Below are 24,641 nucleotides of genomic sequence, written 5' to 3'. Positions count from 1 at the left end.
CGGCAGTGAGGTTGGAGGTGGAGGAAGACGTGGTGGTGGTTCCCGGCGGGTGGGTGAGGTGAGGTGAGGTCGCGCGGAGGACGGACCGAGTGACCAGCGGCAGGCGTCACAGCTGTCTCTGCTGGTGACCGGTGCCAGGGAAAGCTCCTGCTGCCGTCCAATGGCCAGCAGACCGCAGCTGAGCTGGGAAGGCACTGCAGTTGGGGACCCGCTTATCGCTCTCAAGCTGGGTGTGAGGGGTCTGCGCGCAAAAAGCGGGCAGATTACCCGAAGATGGACCGCGGTGTTAGTGTGCCAGACCAGCCCAGCACCGCCAGCAGGGCAGACCCCTGTCACGCCCAGAGGGCCTCCAGATCGTCACCGGCAGCATCTCACATCCATCCAGCCACCGCAGTTTTGGAGGCGCAATGCAGGGACCCGCGGCCGCCTGCCTGGCGTGCAGTGCGCCCAACTCGAATTCATGCCCATGCACCCGCTGCTGCAGCCATAGAGGATGGAACTGCAGCCCAGATGACCCTGATTAGGAAGTTCATAAATCGTTGTTTGTCTGCGAGTGAAAAAGGTCCTTTATCCGGCCTCGCGTCCCGGGTAGGAGGAGGGCAGCTCTCAGGCGACGACGACGTTGGGCTGCCTTATCGATACGGAACGGTACCTGCCCGCTAGTAGATGCAGACGCCCACAGGCGCTAGAATACGAACCCAACAGCGCCCGAACGGACAGGGCAGCTTCCGTCTGATGGAGTGGAAGGCCGGTTCGCCCGGCGGCGGCGCCGAAACTCAGCAGCGCAAGTTGCAACGCCAGCCCGCCATGATGCAAACGACTCTCTCATCAGAGTCATCGCCCGCCTCACTCACATAGCAAAGCAAAATATCGCACGGGAAGACTACTACTATCAAACCCCCGGCACCCTGGTCATCCACGAGGTTGAATGCAAGAAAAAAAAAAAGACATTAAACGGAATCAGGGTTATTGGGCCGATCTTGGCGCCGCGTGGAAACAAAGGCGTTTCATTCTCGTACCTGGAAATGGAGGGGCTGGGCCTGACGCAGCGGGCAGATGAGCGGACGGACAGGCGGGCGGGCGGGCGCTGAAGGTTGGTGGTGGGTGGTGGTGTGGTGGGTGGAAGTGGTGGACAGCCTAGGGCAGGCCGTGCCCGGGCCAGGCCTGTCCCCTGGAACCATGGGATAAAAAAGTGCGGTGGCAGCGCCGAGGTGGTTGGGGATGGAGACCGGCCCCCCCTCCTCCCCCATCAGCGCCGGCGCCAGCGCAGACGTGCAGCAAGCCCAGTGCCTCTCTTTAAAGCTTGTTGCATCGCCTGCAGCAACCGTCCGTTTGTGCTTCCCTTCTGGTTTTCCCTCTTGTGCGAGAGAAAAGCGTCTTCACCTACCTCCTCGATTTTTTTTGCTCTCTCTCACACTCCCGCGCCTCGTGAGGTTGGACAAAAGTCAACTCTCGTCGTCATTGTCACCGCCGCCCACCTCGCACCACCGCCGCGCCCGCCCGCCCGCCCGCCTAATACACTTTGCGCTGCGGAACGCCGAAAAGCACGGCGCCCTTCCCGCTCCGCCGCTCCGGTGTCCCGCATTCCAACCACCAACACCACTCACTTTCCTCCGTCCCGCCGGAGAGGGGGACAGGAGCGGACAACGCCCGAGCTTCGGGCAGAAGCACATACAGAGAGAGAGAGGGAGAGAGTGGGCATAAACAGACAAAAGGCCATTAGCAGCAGCCGGCACCAGCAGCAATGCGGCCGCCCATTGCCGCCGCGGGCATCGTCGCCGCCCTCGCGGCCGGCCTCGCTTCCGCCTCGCCGTTGCCCAACCCGCTCGACGCCGCCGCCGGGCTGTCGTTCCTCTTCCAGCGCGCGGCGTGCAACGCCTGCGGCGCCGACGGCCAGCTGTGCTGCACGGGCGACCAGGTGTGCACGACGCTGGCCAACAACATCGCCACCTGCCTCGCCGGGGGCGGCGGCGGCGGCGGTTATGGCCAGTACACAACCACCTGGACCGAGACGCGCACCTTCACCAGCACCATCATGACGCACTGGGTGCCCGCCCCCGAGCCCACCGCCGGCGTCGACTGCGTGCCCCAGGCCCCCGAGCAGCAGGCCTGCGGCTCCATCTGCTGCGCCGGCTGGCAGACGTGCGCCTTCAAGGGCCAGTGCTCGCTGCGCCCGGGTTACCAGGAGCCCAGCACCGTCATCGTCACCGCCTCGGACGGCAAGCTCACCACCCGCTACTCGGCGCCCTTCCGCGTCACCGGCACCACCACCATCACCAGCAACGGGCCCAACACCAACTCGGCCACCGCCACGCCCACCGGTACGGCCACGAGCTCCTCCTCCACCGCCACCAGCACCAGCGACGGCGACGCCATCGGCGCCGACGGCGGCACCACCAACCACGGCCTCAGCGGCGGCGCCATCGCCGGCATCGTCATCGGCACCCTCGTCGGCGTCGCTCTCCTGCTGCTGCTGTGCTTCTGCTGCATCGCCCGCGGCCTGTGGAACGCCATCTTTGGCCGCAAGCGCCACCACGACGAGAAGCGCGAGCGCGTCGACGTCTACGAGGAGCGCGTCTCCCGCCACGGCAGCCGCCAGCCCTCGGCCTACTCGCGCCGCGAGCGTCACGGCGGCTGGTTCGGCGGCGGCGGGCCCTCCTCCGCCGGCGGTCGCCGCGAAAAGAAGAAGTCGGACGGCGGCTGGTGGCTCGGCCTGGCCGGCGCGGCCGCCACCATCCTCGCCCTGCTCAACCTCAAAAAGGACAAGAAGAAGCCGCCGCGGAAGCCCATGTCCTCACGCTACAGCGACTCGTACTACTCGTACACCGACGCAACCAGTGCCAGTAAGCACTCCTTTGCCCCCTCCGGAGCACGCTCTTCAAGTACGACGCGGTTTCACTAACACATTCTCAACAGGCAGCTCCAGCTCTGGCGGACGTCGCACCCAGTACACCCGCCGCTCGGCCGGCGGCAGTCGGCCACCGCCTCCGAGGTCTCACTACTCCCGGTCCTCGAGACGGCCCTAGGCGTGCCGCTCGACTGGCACGCAGATCCTGTACATGCCGCCACACATTTTTCTTCATCAGTCCCCCGCTGCCGTGAGCACCGCCATCTCCGTCATGTGAGAGCGCGCGTCGTGTCCTCGCGGCTGCTGCGCTTCTGACGTCGCACAAAAATTTGCATTCCCCCGTCATGAAACTCTGTTTTCGCGCACATATACACATCAAAGGGAGCTTTCCCCGGCGTTTTTGAGGAGTCGACTTTCATGTCATGTCTTGACCTGTTCTGTACACACCGCTGGGGGGTTGGTGTGGAACGATCTGATTTTCGCGCACGCCTACCTGCCACGCGCAGCAGGCCATTTGCAATCGAGAGCGAGTCGAATTCGTTGTTTTCTGTTGTTGTCGTTGTTCCGGAACGAACAGATTGCGGCTGGAGGGAAGGGGGGAGGGAGGCGGAATGAACGAGACTCATGATGGATGGAAACGAGCGCTGGATGGATGGCATCCTCCAGAGGCGGATGAGATACGAGACGAGATGCGCGAACGGCCAGGGAAGTAGATCCCCCGAGACGGCCATTCTGACGCCGAACGATACCGCACATAGCATAGACTGGAGAGGGCGGGCGGGCTTGACTGCCTCGCATGCAACTCGCTCTCCAATGTAATAAACGACCATGAATCAAAATTGTCATCCGTCATCTGATTTTTCTTTTCCCTCATTATTTTGGCGCGCCTGAAAATGCAAACTCCGTTTTCTGGCCCGACCACCGGATCTCGCCGGACAGGCCGTCCCACCACCACCACCCGGATTCCCTTCTCTCCCACTCGGCACGGCGCAGGTAAGCGGTAGTGTTGGGCGCAGCTGTTGCCGCTGCTGGCACAATGGATTCTCGCTTTACTTTTGAAAAGTTTCTTTTGTAGCCCTTTTGCTACGTGACATGCATATGGTTAAACCTTCGCCACTCCAGAGACCCAGAAACGCAAAAGAAACAAGATCCCCGTGACCCGCGTCTACTCCTCGACAACGTTGCCCTTCTCGGAAACGTACAGACCGTCCAGGAACTGCGGCATTGTTAGCATGTTGGACTCGCTTCGTAGCCAATGCCGAGCGCCGGTCGGGTTTGTCGACGACAAACCACAGCCATGGCGGCGCCAGCATGGACGGGGGAGCAAGTCGGGTCGCACCTTTCGGATATCCTTGTTCCGGACCTTGCAGATCTGCTGGATATCGGCGGCGCTTTGCGAGACGTTCTCCAGGGAGTTGCCGGTCAGGATGAGCTCATCCTTCTGGGACTTGGAGATCTCGACGTCGACGCCCTCGGCCATGGTCACCCGTCGGACAATCTTCTCGCCAATGAAGTTTCGGATCTCGACCTCCCAGACGCCCGTCTCCTTGTTCTGGTCAAGGTTGACGTTGATGGGGAAATGGGCGTAGACGTAGCGCATCTTGTACTTGAAGCCCTTGGTGACGCCGATGATCATGTTGTTGATGATGGAGCGGACGGTTCTCAGGGTGGCGACATCCTTGCGAGCACCGTGGTGGATCTCGATGGAGATGGTGTTCTTCTTGGGGTGGCCGAAGTTGACAGCCAGGTGACCGAGGTCCTTGACGAGCTTGCCTGCGATTCCACCGCTGTTAGACTTGACTGCTCGACGGCTTGGGGAGGTTTCGTGTGTTTCGCGGCGGTGGGTGTGTTCGTACCTCGGGGACCCTCGACGGTGACGATTCTCGTCTTGATGGCGAGCTTGACTGCACGGGGAAAAAATTGTCAGCACAGTCTGTCCCTCCCATTGCAGCCCGGTCACTCGTCGTCCGCGTCGACAGCAATTCGTCCGGCCGCCCAATCGCTCGCTCGGCCCACGGCCGAAGACTTTCTTCGTTTCTCGACAGGCGAAACTTGCGATCGGGGCGGCCGTTGGGGCGGTTGCCAGAAATTGGTCGGACGCGGACGGGAAAACGGTGACGGAGGCGGCGGGCGGCGGGCGGCGCAGAGAAAAACGTACCACCCTCGGGGATGTCGAGGAGCTCCTGAGAATGAATGTACTTCATCCTGCCGGTATTGTGGTTGCGGAGGGGATTGTCGAGGTGAGGGTGTCTTGGGACGTCGGGGCGGCGGTCACGACGAATTGTTGGCGAAATCGTGTGGGCGGGAAAAGTTCTAGGGCTCGCCGCACGTGAGGGCAAAAGTTGCGCGCGCCGGAGTTGAGCCGGCCGGCCTGGGTGGAGACCAAGAGAGAGATGGCTGGTGGGGTCAAACCGTCGGACCAACAGGCGAAGAGAGTCTTCGGAAGAGCAGGACATGATATTTCACGTGACCTTCCTGACTCTGTCAATGATTGCGCGCCAGCCCCACTTTCGGTCGTCGCATTGGCCTGCATTGGCCTCCGTTGAACGAGAGCACTGAGCAGTGAGCACCGACAGCGTCAGGGGGAAGTCGGTCTTCAATTGACGCCGGCATCGCAGCTGGCGTGACGGACATAATTACTAGAAACAGCACTGCCTTTTATTCCACTGAAATTCACAGTACTATTTCTCATCAGTAGTAAAGACGAGCATCCTCGGGACCCCCTATACGCCAGGCAATGCCCGAAACTTTGCACTGCGCACCGTTCGAGTGACAGGTGCTCCTGCAACGGCGCGCGCAAGTCCCCCACTGTAAGCTGGGCCGCGAGGCCTGGCCGCGGCCAGCTGATAGCTCCCGCCCCGGCGATACGTCAGCGCATCAACACCACCACCACGACCCGGCCGTCGCGCAGCATCGCATCGCATCCCTCGCCCCCCTCAACGTCCGCCCATCGACGTCCGCAACAGCTGGCCGCCCAGGCCACACAGACACCGCCCTCCTCCGCGACCCCGCCCTCGCGCACGACATAACACCGACAACGAGGAATCCCCCGCCGCCGCCGCCGAAGCCGCCCGCCGCCCGCCGCCCACCATGTCGTACTTCTTCTCCACCCCCGTCGACATCGACATCGTCCTCGAGGACGCCGACGACCGCTCCATGGTCGACGTCAAGCTCGACAAGAACCGCCGCGAAAAGGCGCCCCTCTACATGGACGGCGAGTCGGTCAAGGGCGCCGTGACGGTCCGCCCCAAGGACGGCAAGCGCCTCGAGCACACGGGCGTCAAGGTGCAGTTCATCGGCACCATCGAGATGTTCTTCGACCGCGGCAACCACTACGAGTTCCTCTCCCTCAACCAGGAGCTCGCCGCCCCCGGCGAGCTGCAGCACCCGCAGACGTTCGACTTCAACTTCAAAAACGTCGAGAAGCAGTACGAGTCGTACAACGGCATCAACGTCAAGCTGCGCTACTTTGTCCGCGTCACCGTCTCGCGCCGCATGGCCGACGTCATCCGCGAAAAGGACATTTGGGTCTACTCGTACCGCATTCCCCCGGAGATGAACTCGAGCATCAAGATGGACGTCGGCATCGAGGACTGCCTCCACATCGAGTTCGAGTACAGCAAGAGCAAGTACCACCTCAAGGACGTCATCGTCGGCCGCATCTACTTCCTCCTCGTCCGCCTCAAGATCAAGCACATGGAGCTGTCCATCATCCGCCGCGAGACCACCGGCGCCGCGCCCAACCAGTACAACGAGAGCGAGACCCTCGTCCGCTTTGAGATCATGGACGGCTCGCCCTCGCGCGGCGAGACCATCCCCATCCGCCTCTTCCTCGGCGGCTTCGACCTCACCCCGACCTTCCGCGACGTCAACAAGAAGTTCTCGACAAGATACTACCTCAGCCTGGTCCTCATAGATGAGGGTACCTCCTCCCCCTCCCCGATCTACGCCTACGCGCAAGCTCAATCCGCTAACCTTTTCAAGATGCTCGCCGGTACTTCAAGCAATCCGAGATCATTCTCTACCGCCAAGCCCCGGACGCCATCCAGGCTCCCGAGGGTGGCATCCAGACCCTGCCGGCGCCGAACGAGGTCAAGATGGCTGCCGCCCAAGCTGCCGCCGCCCAGGGATGAGCTGCCCCGGAAGAGCCAAGCGATATCCTCTTTTCATAGTCACGTCGTGTTTTTCTAGCATAGGGTTCGGCGTTTTTGGTATCATTGAGCTGGGCAAGTTCCTGCGTCGTTTAGTTCAAAACGTAGCGTAGACACTTTTAAAAGAGACGTGCCAAATCATCGTTACTCCGTTATGATCCTGTGCCCGAGTTCCCAAGGTATCTGAACCGCCATTCCCTCGTCTAGTCTCTCCAAAAGAGGTCTCTTTTGCTGTAATTGTACAGTCCCCTCGGCCGCCAGGTCCCTCATGCAATCTCCATGACATCGCCCGCCTCGAAACCAAACTGATTATTTTGGATCGCAGCGATCCGGTCCAACTCGTCCTGGTACTGCTTCCTTATATCCGCCAATGAGACTACCTTCCGCCTCGGGGCCTCGCCGTTGTGCTCGACACCCTCGTCGAAGATCCAGGCCTGTTTGGGGTCCACACAACTGAGCGCGTTGATGAGCAACAGGTAGTGTCTCGTGACTGGTGTGTCGAGCACGTCTTCGCCGTCAATCTTGTCCCCCTCGCCGGCGTGCCTCAGCTTCTGGATTCGGTCCAGGATGACCGAGGCCGCGCCGCGATAGTTGCTGCGCTTCATCCTCCAGGCGTACAGCACCTGGTGGTAAGGGAACCCGTTGATCACGTCCATCGCGTTCCTACAGCGTTGGGCGAGAATCGTTTCCACGTCTTGTTGCATCCCCGGGAACGGTAATGATACCAGCTCGTGGCTGTGATATGTCTCGCACATCTTGTCAACGAGCTTTCGCAGGCTGGAATGCTTGAGGGCCTCGTTCTTCATGGACAGCAGGCTGGTATGCGCCAGCTCAAACTGCGAAGTGGCCAGGGCAGCATTGAATAGCCGGCTAAGCATGTCCGCGTGAGCGGATTCGTTGCTCTTGCCGACGTTCAAGAACTGGACTGCGAGACGAGCGAAATCCAGGACGTAGGCGTATGCCCTGTGCGCCTCGAACAGCGCAACGATATGGGAGTAGTACTTGGCCTGACCGCTATTGAGCAGGTTCCACTCTGTGTCGTCGAGCAGCCCACAGCTGTGTCGGTCTGACTGTACATTCTGAGTCGCTGTACCGAGTTAGCTTTGTTTGCTTTCTGTCTTGGCTGTTTGACACATACCCATGCCAATGGCGGCTTTCCTGAAGTTGATAGCTGCCGACTCAAAGTCTCTAAGCACCAGCATCACGCGTCCTTGGATGTAGACCGAGAACGGGTTTTGGTCGCAGAAGGGTGCCAGGTCCAGAGCCAGGTCGGCCCTTTCCTGCTTGACCAGCGAACATTGGATGAGCGTGGGGGACACCTCGATATCGCTGTCAGGTGCGCAAAGATTCGCGATGAGTTCGGTGATGCTGAACGACAGCGGCTCATTCCTGACGTTGCCGAAGCCGAGTAGATGCCCCACGTTGGCTTCCAAGGCCGTCACAACCTGCGTCTCCTCGGCGCCCTTTTTCGAGAGTACCGGCGCCGCTCCCTTCTCTGTCTTGAATAATGGGATGGACAGCTCTGTCCGTGAGAGCCACTTAAGCAGCTCTAGTCTCCGCAGCGCGCTCACAAGCTCCCGGTATACCGGTCCGATGCTGACCCGATGATGCAGAGCCTCTTCCTCCGTGTCGAACTCAAACTCCATGTGTACGAGGAGAATGAGCTGTGAGAAGCACACCTTCCACTGAAGGTCAATGTTGTCCTGGACACCCTTCATGACGAGCTTCTTGCCAAACTCAGTCAGCGGGTGTCGAAGGTGGCGTCGTTTCGCCTCTGGCGGTGCAGCAATCAAATCCAGGACAGATCGGTAGAGATCATCGGTGACAACGCCGAAGTTGGTGCCTAGGGCGTCGACGACCTGGGCGCAGTCCTCGTCGGTAATGCCGCGCCAGAAGCCAGCCTTGTCTGAAAAGTATTGGATGCGTTCCAGATCCGTCTTGGAAGACTCCTCGAATATTTCTTGCCGCAGGACTGCAGTGCAGAGCTGCACGTAATTGTCCGAGAACCCATCCACGAACGCCAAGGCGGAGCCGACCAGTGCCGCTTGGTCAACTTGGTCTTCGTCTGGCTTTGTTATGTTATGGTGTAGTCGCTCTAGGTTGCTGCACTCGGTGATGGCGGAGAGCAGATCCGTGCACACGACCCAGACCATGTCGGCTTCGGGGTCGAGCGCCAGCCCAATGGCCTCTCCTCGTTGCCTGTCGAGCTCGATGAGAAGCCGGTAGAATCGCCGCCACTGGGTCTCGCTCGACGCTCGGAATTGCTCGTAGTCCATGGCGCCCGATGGGCCGCGCTCCAGGGATGCCGTGGAGCCTAGAACAGAGCAAATCGACTCAGCGAGACCTCTGCCCTTGCTGCTGTCTTTGGACTTGCCCAATCCCCGCTCATAGATGGACAAGGCCGTCTCCAACGTTGCCTTTGTGAAACGCCCGGGTTGTAGGATCGCTTGAAGCCACTTTTCTGTAACGTCTGTCGAGTCACAGGGGCCCGAAGTCTGTGCAGCAACGATGGCCGTATCAGCATAGACGCCCTCCCAGCCCGACTCCCACGTCGGGCCCATGTTCTTCCTGTCGAGCTCCAGGCGTTGCACTCTGTACGTCATGTTGTTCTTCCAAAGAGTCCAGACATTTACTGCACCTTCCGTTGGTGACGCCAAGACAAAGTCGGCCAGCGTCCAAATATCCGAGGACGACGGCGTTGGGGGCAGCAAAGTGTTCCTCGGAAACATGTCCTCGACCATAACAGTATGCGAGTCCTTGGCGATGATCTTCCAGAACTTGAACTCTCCCGGGCCAATCGGGGAATACGTCGCACAGAACCGTTGGCCGCGATGCCGTCCGACGACTTGGACTAGGTTTGCCTGCGAAGGGTCGATGGACCATTTGCCCACTTCCTGCGGCGGCCGGTCCACGTCCAAAAGGTCTCCAGTGTAGAGAATCTGGCCGTCCTCGATGTTCCAGATGCGCATTCGATGATCGAGGCAGACCGTGATGGCGAACAAGGCATTCTCGAGGCCAAAAGATGTGACTTGCAGTGATGTCGCGGCGCTGTACTCCATGTTGACCTTGCCGTACCTGATGGTGTGTTTGCCCTGGAACGGTAGCAAGCTGCGAAGGTTCTGAGCCCAGCCTTGCACGTTGAAGAATGACTCCTTCCATAGGCCGCTGGATGCTGTGTCTGGGTTAGCCCAGCGTTATCCATCGAGCAGGTCCACTAGGAGCAACTCACTGTCGTCTGTCCGCGATTTGTCGAATCGAATCATGCCACCGTCGTTGACCGTGGCGAGCAGGATATCCGCCGACACGGCCACGAGCCGGTGCGCCGTCTTGAAGCCCAAGCCCGCCGGGGACTGCACCTTGCCCAGCTCAGACAGGCCAGCGTCAACAGCCGTCTTCTTGCGGAACAGGTCAGGCCGCAGGGTAAACGTGTACAACTGCGACGCCTGGTCCAGGACAAACACGCACAGCGCGTCGTGCTCCTCCGGGTCCGCGAATGCCACGCAGCCCTGCTGGATCGGCACCGCAAAGTGAAAATTCAGCACGAGCGGCGCATCGGGGGCCTTGTCCTTCTTGCACACGTCCGCCGCGCGGATGCTCAGCAGCGTGCCGTCCTCGAGCACCCTCCACAGGAAGCTGCGCGGCGTGTCGTGCCATCTCCGGTGGTACACTGAGGACGCGGACGCGAGGTTCTTGATCTTGAAGGTCGTCTCATCTTCGGCAGACGACTCGAGCGCCAGCCGCTGTTGCTGTCGACCGCCGCCGCTTTTGGAGGGCACCCGGATCGTCACGACCGAGGCCGGCGCAGGAGGCTCGAGGTTCAAGCGCGTCTCTTTGAAGAGATATTGGGTTTCGCTCGAATCCATCTCGCCTCCATCAAGCGACGAATGATAGCGGAGGAAGGGTTTCGATGTCGGGTTGGAGGGCGGCGCAGTTGATGGTCGAGCACGGCGGCGGTTGGAGGCGCGTCTGGAGGCACGAAGGAAATTCGAGCGTTGGAAACTTGGAGGTTGCAACCGCGCTAACCCGATGTGGAAATCAGCTGGGTGTCACCACGCGAACGCTGGCACGACGCCAAGCTGTAGAGACAACAAGAACAACAATAGGTGGAAAAGAGGACAAATCAATTGAAATCAGAATAATCTAAGAAAGTCGTCTAGTGTTAACAGCCGAGGCGCAGAAACTCGAGCGTGAGCCCCGGCTTGGCTGCTAGGCACGATTCGATGTGTAGAAGCACCATGCTGGACACAATTTCGGAACAATGCCGTCCTGGCGGCTGTCAATGACCAAGCGAAACGGGTAACATTAGAAGTTGCAAATAAGCAGAGCATTACAATTTTCTCAAATCTAGAGATTCTAGGCACACAGTTGCTTAATCAAATAAACGCAAACGCCATGATTCATGCGTAGCCCGGGCAGAAACCCATCTTCGTTCCATCATTACCGTGACCTCCGTCGCATGCCGCCCATCTTAATCCTTCTCCATGTCCTTCGGCGACGGGTCCCCGATGCCATCCTCGTTAATGGCAAACAGCGTGTCGCTCTCGGGCAGGCAGGGGCTGTCGTAGATTTTGGCGACGCGCGTCTCGCCGCGGCCCTTCTTCAAGCTGATCCGGGTCGTACTGGCGTGGGCAATGATATTGCCGCCAATGGGCTTCTTCGGGTCAGGGTTGAACATGGCGCTCGGGCCGCCGTCGACCTGTGCGACGACCTGGTTCGTGATGACGACGGCGATGCCAAACTCGTCCGCCAGGCGCTGCAGCGTCCGCATGAACTTGGCGAGGTGTGTCTGTCTGTTTGAGAGCTCGCCACGTCCGCAGAAATCCGTCCGGTACAGGGCCGTGGCGCTGTCAACGACGAGGAGAGAGAACCGCGTCTCGCACATCATGGCGGCGGCCTGGTTCAGCAGCTGCAGCTGGTGATCCGAGTTGTACGCGCGCGCATAGGCTACATTGTCGAGAACCTCTTCCCCTGACAGACCAAATCGATTGGCGACGGCCAATAGTCTGACGGGCCGGAACGTGCCCTCGGTATCAATGTACAGACACTTTCCCTCGCCACCGCCCATATCGAAGGGCAGCTGGCACGTTACCGCCAGCGTATGGCAGATTTGGCTCTTTCCTGTTCTGAACTCTCCGAAAAGCTCGGTCACCGAGCCGGTCTCGATACCACCGGCCAGCAGAGTATCGAGGTTCTTGGATCCGGTCGTGATAGAAATAAGCTCGCTTCGTCGCTGGTGCATTTCAGTCGCCGTCGTGAAGCCCATGGGAACCAGCTTTGAGGCTGCAAATATCGGTTATCCCTTGCCACTTCAATTATGTCGGCTTGAGAACATACCTTCTCCCAGAATTTTGGCCGCCTTTTGCTCCGAAATGCCCTTGATCTGCTCCAGCATTCGACGCGGGGTGTACGCGACGGACTCGACTGTGTTGAAACCGCCATCGACAATGAGCTGAATGTCGCGCTTGGTCAAGCCAGCGATCCCCTGAAATCACCAATTGTAAGCAAAATTTCATCGATTCGCCACGCTGGGGATCCTACCTCGAGGGCCGAGAGGGGCGTCGGCGCGCCGGGTGAGGTCATCTGCTCCTCACCCATCATGGACTCCTCGTGTTCTTCACTCATTTTGTCGGATCGCCTGCGGGATACACAGGATGGTCTACAGGACACGGGACGCTGGCGAAAATTTCAACGAGCGGGCGCGTCGCTGACGAGGGATGTGATGGTGTTGATTAGCAAGCGCGGCGGGACGCGTCTCGACAACAGGCACCAACGCCACCACTAACGCCAAGTCATGTGACTGCTTAAGGGCCAGCCAAGTTGTACATGATCGGTCATCATCAAGTCTACTTTTTATTTTCGTACATTTCACAGGCAATGGAATTATCGAATTTTGAAATTGTCTTGATTATCATGATTTGGTCGAGAGTACTCTATGCAACCGAATGAGCGTCGGGTGAACCGCTATTGTAGCCGACGTTCCAATACAAGCATTTATGCGACGCGATACCAAAGAAACCCCCCCAACACCGTCCAATGCATGCTGTCATGAATGAAATACACCAGAAATCATTTCAAAATTCCTGGAAAGTCGTTGGTGTTTGAGTGTGTCGCGCTCGCCGTTTAGTTGATGGCGATGCGGCGCGCCTCGTGAGGCTTGGCCTTGGGAACCGTGACGCTCAGGATGCCGTCCTTGAAGTTGGCGGTGACGGCGTCCTGGTCGATGCGGCTCGGGAAGCTAAACGTGCGAGAGAACTCGCCGATGCTGCGCTCCGAGAGCCAGTACTTGGCCGTGTCTGTGGGCTTCTTGGCGACCTCCTCGGGCTTCTTGGTGGTCTGCTGCTGGGCCTTCTCAACGACCTCGTATGCCGAGTCACTCTCATCCTCGACGGTCGCCTGGTGAGGCGAGCCGTGGGGTTCCTCGCCGCTCTCAGTGATGGTGTCTGGAGTGTGCGTGCCCTCAAGCTCGTCGGAATCCGCGCTGCTTGTGGTGTAGGACCGTTCAGTCCGACCGCGGACTACCAACGTCTGTGGCTCGGTAAAGTCAATCTGGACATTCTCCCTGTCGACGCCGGGGAGCTCGCCGTGGAGCTCATAGTGCTCTCTGGTCTCGCGGACGTCAAACTTGGGCTGCCATGTGGGGTTTGCGGGCCGCCGAGTCTGGGTGCTTCCACGAGAGTAGCTGTCAAACTCGTCGAGGAGACGGAAGAGAGGCGTGAAGGAAGCCTCGCGGTTGTAGCAGTGGCGCGGGAAGAAAGCCATTGTGCGGGTTTGGGTAGACTTGGTGGGTTTGATGATGGAAAGTCGCTTCAGGTTGCGAGGAAGTCTTCGTGGAAGAGATGGTCTGTAAGATTGCATAAAATGCTTGCTTGTGTGATTGAGAGTGCTCTGATGAAGAGAGAAGGCTTGACTCTTAGGACCCTATGGCGCGCTTTATACCCCAAAACGTACAGGCTGCGAGCCTTCTCCCATCTTCCGGAATACTCGACGAGTTTGTGAGCAGACATTTCTAGAACAGCTCTCGACTAAGCTTGGAGCAGGCTGAACAGAGAGTTGCGCGGCCCGTGGCGTGGATGCTGACATTTGCGGATGATGAAGCTGGTGGTGATGTCCAGCCAGTGCTGGACGGGTGTGGAACCTTCCAGCACCTGCCAGCGCTGCTGCCCCGCGATGGGTACCACTCTCTCGCAACAGGACCAACCACGTCGCCGGCCACATGGGAGACAGCCTCGCTGCACGCTAACGGTCGCGCGCTCCAATACGTTCGGGCATGCCCGGACCACGTAGCACCAGACCTTCACTGCAATTTCCGGTCGAGTATTGAGTCGCGAGAATGGCTGGACATTCAGTAGTGCCAAGTACTACACACAGCAAGCTCGAGGTGTTCGCTGTGGGTCTACCAAGAACCAAAAGAAGTCGTATTACATAATCCGACACTTTGTCCACTATTTCCTATTCGGGCAGCATTGAAGATGCCGCCGGCGCCGTCTCTGGCCCGCCGCCAGCGCCTCGGATGACGTAGGTGTTGGGCCCATCGTCCCAGTCGCGACGCCGCGAAACATCTACCATCGGATCGTGATGTACTAGCCCTTGCATCCCAGAGATGGAGCGCAGAAAGATGTCATCGCGTGGTGATTTCTTGTCTTGCCCCTCACTCGCCGACCCAGGCGATGCAGCTGTGTTGCCATCGGTCTGGAGCTCCGTGCCATCGTCACTCGTGGGAGCCAACCGAGAGCCAACCAACAGCCTGCCGCTCACAGGCAACCAACTACTAACACCGTCGGCTCTTGGGCAGCTTGACGCCAGAGCGGACAAGCCACACCACCCGCGTCGCGCCTCTGTCGCCACCCACAAGCCACATAGCTCGACCTCATGCCTGTTTGCCCCCAGGCGGCCACCTTCTCACGCTTGTACTGGACACCCCCCCAGCGTCCTGTCGAACTCCATCTGGGCGGGTATCAAGGCAGTCGTACTGACCACTTTTGGTGAGATTTCGTCACTTCTGCAACGTGTAGCCCGGATACAGTCGAGCCAAGATGTCAAAGGTCAAGGTCCCCCACCCTCGAACAACCTCATAACACGACAACACGTGCAATAGTCGCTTTGCCATATGATCATGCTCCGTACCCGCGTGATATGCTTTTCATTGCGTAGTTGTCATTCGTGTATTTTGCCACTGAGTTCGTGCAATTTGTTCGACGGCATGGATGCAGTGCCGTGAGTTGACGGCCAGATCCGTCGTCCACTGATCCTGTCCCTTGAGTATGAGCATGGATTTCCCCTCATGCCATTGAGTCAGGTCCGTAAAGCAGACACCCACTTGGGTCCTAAGACCCGTACGGCCGCATTGCTGGATAGCCCTGCACCATAGCAATAGGCATGCCCATTGGCGGGGCCATGGGCACAGGACTCTGGACTCGATTGAAAAGTCCAATCAACCTGCGGCCAATCGACGGCTCCAACTCCGTTCCATCTCTTGCAATCTTGACCTCTCTGTTGGAGTTCCACGGGTTTCGCAGACCTCGGGTCCTGTAGAATGGGAGACGGTGTGTAGACAGCCATTCCAACTTGAAGGGCTTACCCCAAGTCTTGGCCTCGCCGTCAACCAGAGCGCTCTTGTCGCTTGAGTCCTCACTCTCATTATCGGACCCTACGTCCGCTTCGTCCCTCTCCGCTTCCCAAAATATAGTGCCTCGGGCCGAATCATCAATGATCTTGCCCTTTGGCGCATATTCAGTCGCTTCGGTCGGAATCGCCTTCGGGAGGTCCAGTTCGTCGGCTGCCTGCGCCTTTGGCGCAAATTCAATGGCTGCAGCAGGGTCTTCGTTGATCTCCGATGTCATTCGAGCGTATCCAAAGTACTCTCCTGATTTATTCGCGGAGAATATCAAGTAGACATTATCCGCACTCTGACTGCAAGTTAGTGGAATCTCCACCAGACGTAAACATGAAAGCCTACGACATACCTTGAAGGCATTGTTGAGAGATTCTTCGTTATGCGACTGCGTCGCCCATATGCCGGTCGATACGCTCAGGTCGAGGTCTTCCATGGTAAGGCTCTTTAGGATGAAGAACCGGTCTTGCTGCGAACCGACCTCAGATACTGACGGCCTTGCATTCTCATGCGGATGAACTGCGGAACTCAGACTCTCAGTCTCTGACCGAGCGTCGTCTTGCGGAGGGTCGCCCTGCGCCTGGGTTGAGACGCTTGGCGTATTATTCGCCGACGGCCCCGTCGGAGCAGTCAGTCCTGTCGCACCCTCCACGGTATTCTTCCTCAGTCGGCTGACCAGTCGTACGGTTTGGAATTTAGAATCGTGGAGCTTCTGCTGCGCAGCGACGCAGGTCTTGTCGTCTTTGAAATTCGCAAAGGCGCAGTTGCTTTTCGAAATGAGGAAGAGAGACTCGAGTCCCGCGGTTTCTTTGCAGACGTGCTGCACGAGACTCATCAAGTCTGTCTGTGGAGGGAGATTTCCGATCCAAATCGCGTGGCCTGAACAGAGTCAGTTGATTCCAGGCGAGACTGAGGTTGGAAGAGGAGTTCGTTAAAGACCCACCGCTTTGTCGAGGCTTCCTTGGTGGCCCTCGGACAGACCCTTGCCGACCTGACTCGTCTGACTAGACGTCAGCGGCTGCACGACGCGATGTTGGACGAGGGGCGGTACAGTACCTTGTCTCGCAGCGTGTTGAGGGATGGCCCGCGCGTCATGTGTATGGTTCGTACGAGTATCCGCGTTGAACGGCTGTCCTGGGACGTAGGTGTTGTGTGCCAAGTTCCCTCCGACAGCTTGTGTTTGGTTCGCATACTGACCTCCCTGCGGATAGTAATAGGCAGACTGTGGAGGGTTCATCATCATCTGTCCTGAGTAGTACGGCATGACTTGCCGGCCGGCCATTGTTGGCTGCGTTTGTGTTGGTGACATTGGGGCAGCGCCATAATAGGGGTGTATTTGTGGTTGGTGAACATAATAGCCCTGGTTACCCATCGGAATGGCATGCGGGCCACCGTATCCTGGTACATGCGGCGGCTGTTGAAGCATCGGCTGCGAGTTACCGGTATGATAGCGTGGCTGCCCCTGAGGGTACTGACCCGACCGGAATCCGCCGCCAGGCAAGGCGTTCGCCATCTGCGTCATATCGTAGGAACCGTTAGGAGAGTATGGCGGCGGGGATGATCCCATCTCCAACTGGGAAGAGAACGCATGGCGGGCATTCATTGGCGGTTGTTGAGAATACGCCACGGGCGGTTGGCTTGATATCGCTTGCTTCCCCTGGCCGTCCGATTGAGGTGCCCCTGAGCCAGGTGGTTTTCCCGCGGCAGATGTCTCCCCTGACCCCGTCATCGGTGCAAGTGTGGTTGCTTCGCCCATTGCCATCGAAAGGAGGATGTGTACAGTACCGGTTGGCGACGTGATCGGTCCGTCTAACGCGTGTTAGCCAACAAACACATCCTGAGTGTAACGCGGGTATAGTATCTGCTGCCCTGGGCTATTCAGGCTGCCGTGGTACATACTTGCTCGGAATCAGACAGCACGATGCGTTTGAGCAGGCGAGAGCGTCAACAGAGCTCCTCACCCCGCCGGATCGCCGCCCTAGTAGGCGTCTGCGGTAGGCGGCAGTGCCGGAATCCTTCGCACGACGGAGTGCAATAGATAGATGCTACCTTTTCGTGTAAGTTCTGGCCAACAAGGGGCTGGAAGTCGTCGAGTTCAAGCGGCAGCAGGCCAAAATTCAAACAAGGAGAAATCGTCCGCAGATGGGTGTCAAATGCCAGGCTAAGCAAGCTGTGACGGAAGCCGGTATGTGGTGAATGCCTCGTGAGAGGGAGTCGATACGGAGGGTCCCTTGCGGGCTTCTGTTAGTAGCCCAAGAGCTTATAGTTGCCGATGTGGACTTTCCAAACAGGAAATGGGACAAAGAATCGTCGACGTTTGTGATGTAGGTGACAAGGATTTCTGGGAGGCAGCGGGATCGGGCGATCGAGCTCTGATTTCCTAATACACAGGAAGAGTGGATGGCGGGGGGTGCAGCGTAGGGTTGTGGCAATCCAAGCGCGGGAGCGGTGCCGCTCGTCTTCGCTTTGAGCAAAGCCCTCACCACGCCCGCTCCTTGCAGAAGCAATCGGGCACGGACGTCGCAGCCTATCTCCTCCTGTGAGGGTGCAGAGGGTTGCGATGCAAGTGACTTGAAGAGCTATGAGCAAGGGAAAATAATCGTCAAAACCAGTGTGACGTGTATTGAAAGGCAGAGACGGCGGCCTTGCCGCGTTGAGGGTGGATTAAATCGAAGGCAGATACTTTCGCAGCGCTATGGCCAAAGTCTCGGGCATGGACGGGGAAAGGAGCTCTGCCAGCTAGGCTTGGGGCGTGAGGCGCTCGATGGAGTCCCGAGGCGGATGGGTTTGCGGAGTGGTCAGGGCAAGGGAGGCGCCAGAGTGGAAACGGGCAGGAGGTGTGCGTATCATAAGGCCATTCCCATCAGAGACAGGGAGTGATTTCTCGGCGCCTGGCCCTGTCGAAGGACGGGCTGCGGGTCGGTCGAAGCACGAGAGTGACTGGGGGGGAGGTACCGTCGTCGAGCTCGGCTGACCGAGTCCAGATGTCCGTTGGGCAGTGGGCCGAGCCAAGAAGAAGCGTCGGCACGCGTTTGACTGGCAGCAAGCTGGAAGGAAGCTCGCGGGCGTGTTGATGAGTAGGTATTCAGGAGGTGAAATTTGAAAAATGACCCTCTGCTGCTCCTGTCGGCGCCTCGAGGAGCCTCTGGGGGCCGTGACGAGCGCTCCAAGTCTCAGGGAAGAGTGGCGCGTCAACCTCAACGCCTCGCCCTCGTCCTCTCTAGCCTTGCCGACCTGAAAGGCGCCTTTAGACTGGCTTGAGGGTGGGGAGTGTGCAATGGTGTGTGGACACTTGAATCTAGCCCGTTTGCTGCTTGTCCCACGCGGCAGCGGACAAGGAACGAACGGCCGTGCCGCTATTGAATTGGTGTGCAAAGCCCTACGAGGTACAGTGCAAAGTATAGCAGAATCCCTTAGCTAGGTGCCTGTTCGCTGAGATGTCAGAGTGGTGGCAGGGGTGAATTCGGATCCGAGTTTAAATCTGGAGTCGACAGAAAGGGGAGGGAGCAGCGTCGAGCCGCAACGAACAATGGGGACGCGCCCGTGCCCGCAAGATGTCTTTTCCTGGCGGGTGATGGTGAGGTAGATGGGGGATTTCGAGTTGGCCAAGAGCGAGAACCTGCAAGTGCAGCGATCGAGACGGCGGGTAATGTACTTGAAGGAAAGAGAAAGGGGAAGAGCTCCTCGAGCTGTTGCAGGGATGGTGGATTCGCCACAAGTAGCGACGCCCGCGCGAGTCCTCCAGCGCACCGGTAGCCCTTGCCGACACGGGGGGAAGAAGGCAGAAAACACAGAAGGAGCTTGAAGGGGGTGCAGTTCGGGGGGCTCTTACCTGCAACGCCGTACTCGCACTACTGAGGCACGGTACCTGTGGGTAGGGGAGGCTATGAAGTACCGACTACCGCACCTAATAAGGCACTGGTCCAGATGCCAGACCAAGGCAAGTGCCTTCCAAGGTTTGGGGTGGCAGCGCGGCAGTGCGGCAGCTCGGCAGGCGGGCGTCTGGCAGCTGTGAGGCGCAGACAGGGCCGATGGGCAGGATGGCAGCGGGAGGCAAGGTCTGGCAAGGTATGGCAAGGTACCTAATCAGATGGCGCCTGTGCCTGCCTTCCAAGACCGGCAGTGCAGAAACAAACAGCACGAGGGACCAGAGACAGGCCCGCGGCGGGTACTCGGTACTAGACGCGATTGCAGGCGGTAGAGGCGGAGTTGGTACCAGACACTGCAGCAGCTGCAGAAGCACGAGTACTCGTACACGTACCTACACGTCTTGTACCTTGCTAGCCGGAGGGTCAGGGCAAGGGGAGGAGCAACCCGAGGAAGGAGCTGGAGGCTTGGGAGCTACAAGTACTCGTACCCAGCAAGCAAGCAAGCAAGCACGCATCCCAAGCATGGCATCCAAGCCGCGCAGATCGGGGCAAGAACCGCCAGTTCCATGTCGTTCCATTTGTCTGGCCTGCGTGTAAGCCGCCGCCGCTCCCCCGTTGGGCATCCTTTTCCCCCGTTCCCATTGCCACGCCCACGCCCATGTCCACATCCGCATCCACGCCCACGCTGGCTTGCAGGCCGCCCACACGCCAGCGCGGCCGCACATCCACCCAAGTGCAAGCCACACGAGCGACAGCTTCGCATCGGCGCTCCCCACGGCAGGCAGCCCAGCTTCCCGACTAGGGGCGGCACCGACCAAGCATCCAAGGTGCTCGCCGGCCTTGGCACCAGGGTCCGGCAGGGACATGACGGGCACTCGCACGCTGTCGGTCCGGCCGCTGCCCACTGTGTCCAGTCTGCTGGCTACGTGCTATGACGACGACGCCCCGCGGACCAACATCCACGGCTTTCGCGGCCTGCCAGTGGCCAATGGACATATGCTGTCCTGGCCGGACCAGGCGCTGGTGCCGTTGAGACTCGAGAGGGCCAATCCACATCCTGGCACAACTGCGTTTGTGGCACCTCTTGTCGGCATCCCCTAGTGTGGGCGTGGACCCTGAGTGGCGACATTCGAGACGTCGGCCCCGAGAAAGCCAACTGCCAGTCACAGGGATCAGATAGTCGCCTTGGATCGCTATCCAGCGGCGTTTCGCGCGGCACCATTGCCCTCGGATTTGTCGAGATTCTTCTTAGGTTCCTGCCCGGAGGTAGCATCGTCCGGCCGGGTCATTGTAATCTTCGCCCACAACCCGCGAATGCTACACTCCCCCCGGTCTGCTTTCCTTTGCCATTAGGGCGCGAGCCAGCGCGCAAGCGTCCTTCGGAATCTCAGGTTGACCCGGGGTGGGCTTGATGGCTTGGTCGCTGCCCCAGGGGGTGCGAGACGGACCCGCGCGCGTCGAGGAACGCGGCGACAATCAGATCCGATCGGCACGTCGACTTGCAGACTGTCGGACACGCGGCGTCAGGGTCAGTCAGCCCAAACACCACACCCTCGAGGCCCTTGACAGCGTGCGTGCCAATTGCAGATATCGACCCAATGGCGGCGCGACTCCAGCCACGTCTAGGTCCTTGGCCCCTTTTCCAACGGCCGCTGGTCTATGGCTGGGGATGGATGGGACGCTGACTCTGTTCACCCCCAACCCTTCCCGTCCTTCGCAAGGCCCCGGACGCTGACGACTGATCGGCCAAGGGTCCGTCACTTGTCACTTTGCGGTCCGCGTCGGTTTCCACTGGTGCTCGGCCGGCGTGGCACCGCTCGCGACACGACCGACGGCGCTGGAAGCAACTAACGTTAGTGCTGTAGCAGGCTTCAGCACAGGGCGATGACGACGAGGCAGACGCCAGCGGCTGACCATTGCGGGCATCGGGGCCATGGCACGCGCGCTGCCTCGGACGGCAGCATGCTAAGTTGCGCTCTGAGGTTGACCGTGGAGACGGCCAGCGCCAGGCCACTGGGCGGCGATCTTTTCCGCTTGCCGGACGGTACCTCGAACCCGCCATGTGTGGCTGGGCCAAGCCTCTCGCGCAGTCCACCCGCCCGCTCTCAGTCTCTAGTTCTTCACCCGTCCCGCCGCCCCTTGCGCCTTCACCTTGGATTCGCCACCAGCGGCCGACGACTTCATTGGGTGTCGAGGTTCTCTTGTCCTTACGCGCACTCCCTTTCGGGCCCGGCTCCCCCTTCGAGACATGGGATTTTGAAATTCACGATGCGCCTCGGACATGGTAATTTCGGGCGCGGCTACTAACGAGCCACACCAGCAAGGCACGTCGGCGTCTCGACTCTGCAAGACTCAGACAGCTCCAGAGCTAACAGCGACCTAGTCAGACGGTGCCTCTGCTCTGGTCCTGGCACCATCGCGATCCTGGAGCGCGGTGGGAACCCAAGGGCGACAGAGCCAAAAAATACTTCGTACCTTTCTCAGCCACCGCCGTGGAAGGCTGCAAGCCAGGACCAGCACGGCCAGCCCACCCCCCTCCCCGCGGGCAGCGGAAAGAGCTCGACTAGCCCCCGTCAGGCTGTAGCGCGCGGCTCTGTTTCTCTCTCACCTGACTCCCCACTTTCTGGGCAGTTTCTTTACGGTACGGTGGCTTGAGTGCCCTGTCTCTTGACGGCCGGATCGAGTGGTCCGCGCGAGCAGCAGCAGCAATATCGCAGAGTTACCACCGAGCTCGGTACAGGTCCAGTGTTGCCATGTACGTACTAAATTGCAGCTGGGATTCCGGGGTACGGTAGCAGAGCGGCAGCGGGATACGCGGAGCCATTGACGCCTCAATTGGACGGAATGCGACCGAAGCTTGCGTCGCCTGCAGCCACAGGGTGTGGCAGGCATGCGTCTCAGAGAAAACATCCGATCCCATCGGCAGCGAGGCCCCAGTGAGGTCATCGACTGTCTCTCTCTTGTTGGGGCTGATGGGGCCCGCACGGCTCGCCACAGCGCGTGTACTTGAGTAGGCGGTGGCTTGTGGTGACAGGGTTCGCGCTTTGTGGTGCGCCGACGGCTGTGTCAAGGCGACGAACCAGCAGCCACTTGGCGGGACCGTACAGCGCCAGCTCCCAGCTGGGCCACAGGCGGCAGGGACCCCCGAAAGACCCCCATCTTCCCCTCTCTTCCAGGCCTCCGCAGCCCGCAGCTTGCAGCTCACCGCGCCCACTCACAGAGTCGCGCTTGGTCCCTGACGCCGGCGATGACGTCGGCGTGGAACGGCATGGACTTGTTGAAGCAGCCTTTGTTCAAGGGTTCTGCGGCCTCATGGCGTCATCATCGAGGAACAAAACCCCATGGGCCACAATAGCCTGCCAGCCCAGTTTCCGGGGTATGGGCCGCATGTGACGACTCCCCGATGTCCACGTACTCGAACATTCTACATGGCCGCTTGGACGCAGTCATCGCGCATTAACGCCGTTCGTCGGTACCTCTTCCCGGCGAACGACGTTTTATCCGCGATGCAACTCCGGCTGTCCTGCGAGCTTTCCCCCATCCCCATCAACCCATCCATCATCTCACCGAAAGGGCCCACATCAGGGTCCTCGCGCTGTTCAACGGGTCAATGACGCCAATGACGCAGCTTCGCAAGCCATGTTCCTGACGATGAACCGCAACCCCGGTCGCAGCAAAACTGCCCTTTGTCAGCGGCCTTGGCCTAGCTGGTGCAGGTATTGGCTTTTTGTGCACCCTTGATAATGACTGGCATTACCTCAGAATCCAGACACAATCACGGTCAGAACAGCGCGCACGATTTGCAGCCAACCTGGATGAATCGGTCACCCGCAGCCGGGGAACCGTAGGGTAGTGCAGTCTGGCTGGATTTAGATCCCAGCTCCAAAATCTCTACAGGACAAGTTGCCACAGCTCCGCGTGTTCGTACATGAAATGATGCAAAAATTGTCAATGTACGAAGGTGCAGGGTAGCCTGGATGATCCGGGAGACAGACGCAAGCCCCACTTTCAGCCACATCTATCGCGAGATGAAGCACCCTCCCCATCATGCCACACCACAACGAGACGAACGACGGGCCTCATATCATGGCTGGGCTCGCTGGTTCATAACCGAGACGGCACGAGACACGAGCAAAGAAGGCCATTCGCGGCTTCGGCGCTCCAGCAAACTATGCGGCTGGAGCCTATGTGCTAGAGCGTCAGCGCAACGGCCACCCTCACCGGCGAGATCCTGCTGCGAAGGCAGACGCCTCTTGCCGCGCACGAGGGGCACCCGGAGCGTTCGCTCCCGAGCACTTCCATATACGACAGCTGTCTCGTAGATCCTGACCTCCACGACTACCTCCCCGACACCCTTTTTGTTAGCACAGGAAATTTCGGGATCTCGAGCTTTGCTGCGAATCTACCGCGAGGTCGCAGCAAATGGCCACGCACAGGTGAGGAGGGCGACCTCCAAGTTCCCCCAACGATCCACGTGTGACAAGGCAAGCAGATTGAGTGGCAGCTGTGTGAGTCGATAATGACATGATAGGCGTGATCTGCTTTGTCTGATACCGAGGCACTGGTTGGGGGCGCTGGTAGATGGCGCCCGTCGATAATCCTCCGGTGACAACGTTGTCTCCCCCCCAGAGTCTAGAGTGCTGAGGATACACCTTTGACGCACCTGGGAAGTCTCGTCGCTGTTAGATGGGAAGCATGGAGTGCGACGATGACTGCTTGGTCAAGGTAGTGAGGCGACGAATGCTAAACTTTGCAAAACACAACGGCCAGCCACCAAGATAATGGAGGTTTCGAGACTGTTGGCGAACAAAACGCTGCCAGCTTCCGCGTTTTGTAACGCCCCCTGTCATGGACAGTCCGGACCAGCCCTTAAAAGCTCGTCCAGTTCACAATATCATGCATGCGGACTGCCTTTAAAGCTCAGCCCCCCTAGAGCGATCACTAATTTCACGAAAGCATCCGGGTTACCAATGAGAAGCAAGTTTCGGGGCGTGCCATTTACCGCCCTGGTCATGCAAACATCAATGCCCCGTCCTGCAGTGTAACGCGGACAGACTGTGTTCGGATTTTGTTGGCTGAAGGACCCCCTGCGATGGAGAATCTCTGCGATAGCACTTGCAAATAGATGTAGTTTCACGGCTCATATACACGACAATGCCCGA

The 24,641-nt window shown here is 59.2% G+C and overlaps 7 protein-coding genes across 7 annotated transcripts; 2 read left to right on the top strand and 5 right to left on the bottom strand.

Annotated features, from left to right (window-relative positions):
• Positions 1 to 1,744: 1,744 nt before the first annotated feature.
• PLICBS_007154 (uncharacterized protein) lies at positions 1,745 to 3,026 on the top strand (the record flags this gene model as incomplete). The annotated part of the gene is made up of 2 exons (XM_018320567.2): positions 1,745 to 2,843; positions 2,917 to 3,026. 2 exons carry the CDS (start codon positions 1,745 to 1,747, stop codon positions 3,024 to 3,026), a joined length of 1,209 nt encoding a protein of 402 aa, XP_018180464.2.
• Positions 3,027 to 4,013: 987 nt separating this feature from the next.
• Positions 4,014 to 5,052, bottom strand: PLICBS_007153 (uncharacterized protein; the record flags this gene model as incomplete). The annotated part of the gene is made up of 4 exons (XM_065601119.1): positions 4,014 to 4,064; positions 4,188 to 4,621; positions 4,705 to 4,752; positions 5,007 to 5,052. 4 exons carry the CDS (start codon positions 5,050 to 5,052, stop codon positions 4,014 to 4,016), a joined length of 579 nt encoding a protein of 192 aa, XP_065457191.1.
• An 886-nt stretch (positions 5,053 to 5,938) lies between these two features.
• PLICBS_007152 (vacuolar protein sorting-associated protein 26) lies at positions 5,939 to 6,981 on the top strand (the record flags this gene model as incomplete). The annotated part of the gene is made up of 2 exons (XM_018320565.2): positions 5,939 to 6,770; positions 6,833 to 6,981. 2 exons carry the CDS (start codon positions 5,939 to 5,941, stop codon positions 6,979 to 6,981), a joined length of 981 nt encoding a protein of 326 aa, XP_018180462.1.
• Positions 6,982 to 7,265: 284 nt separating this feature from the next.
• Positions 7,266 to 10,862, bottom strand: PLICBS_007151 (uncharacterized protein; the record flags this gene model as incomplete). Its single annotated transcript, XM_018320564.1, has 3 exons — positions 7,266 to 8,086; positions 8,138 to 10,171; positions 10,229 to 10,862. 3 exons carry the CDS (start codon positions 10,860 to 10,862, stop codon positions 7,266 to 7,268), a joined length of 3,489 nt encoding a protein of 1,162 aa, XP_018180461.1.
• A 605-nt stretch (positions 10,863 to 11,467) lies between these two features.
• PLICBS_007150 (recombinase rad51) lies at positions 11,468 to 12,621 on the bottom strand (the record flags this gene model as incomplete). The annotated part of the gene is made up of 3 exons (XM_018320563.1): positions 11,468 to 12,279; positions 12,334 to 12,481; positions 12,538 to 12,621. 3 exons carry the CDS (start codon positions 12,619 to 12,621, stop codon positions 11,468 to 11,470), a joined length of 1,044 nt encoding a protein of 347 aa, XP_018180460.1.
• A 498-nt stretch (positions 12,622 to 13,119) lies between these two features.
• On the bottom strand, positions 13,120 to 13,758 carry PLICBS_007149 (uncharacterized protein; the record flags this gene model as incomplete). Its single annotated transcript, XM_018320562.1, has 1 exon — positions 13,120 to 13,758. The coding sequence occupies one exon, from the start codon at positions 13,756 to 13,758 to the stop codon at positions 13,120 to 13,122; it is 639 nt and encodes a 212-aa protein (XP_018180459.1).
• A 1,565-nt stretch (positions 13,759 to 15,323) lies between these two features.
• On the bottom strand, positions 15,324 to 16,892 carry PLICBS_007148 (uncharacterized protein; the record flags this gene model as incomplete). Its single annotated transcript, XM_065601118.1, has 3 exons — positions 15,324 to 15,905; positions 15,963 to 16,489; positions 16,808 to 16,892. 3 exons carry the CDS (start codon positions 16,890 to 16,892, stop codon positions 15,324 to 15,326), a joined length of 1,194 nt encoding a protein of 397 aa, XP_065457190.1.
• Positions 16,893 to 24,641: the final 7,749 nt, after the last annotated feature.

The sequence above is a fragment of the Purpureocillium lilacinum genome, assembly GCF_023168085.1.
Source record: "Purpureocillium lilacinum CBS 284.36 DNA, scaffold_5, whole genome shotgun sequence".
Lineage (NCBI taxonomy): Eukaryota > Fungi > Ascomycota > Sordariomycetes > Hypocreales > Ophiocordycipitaceae > Purpureocillium > Purpureocillium lilacinum.
This window is presented reverse-complemented; position numbering and strand designations above follow the sequence as displayed.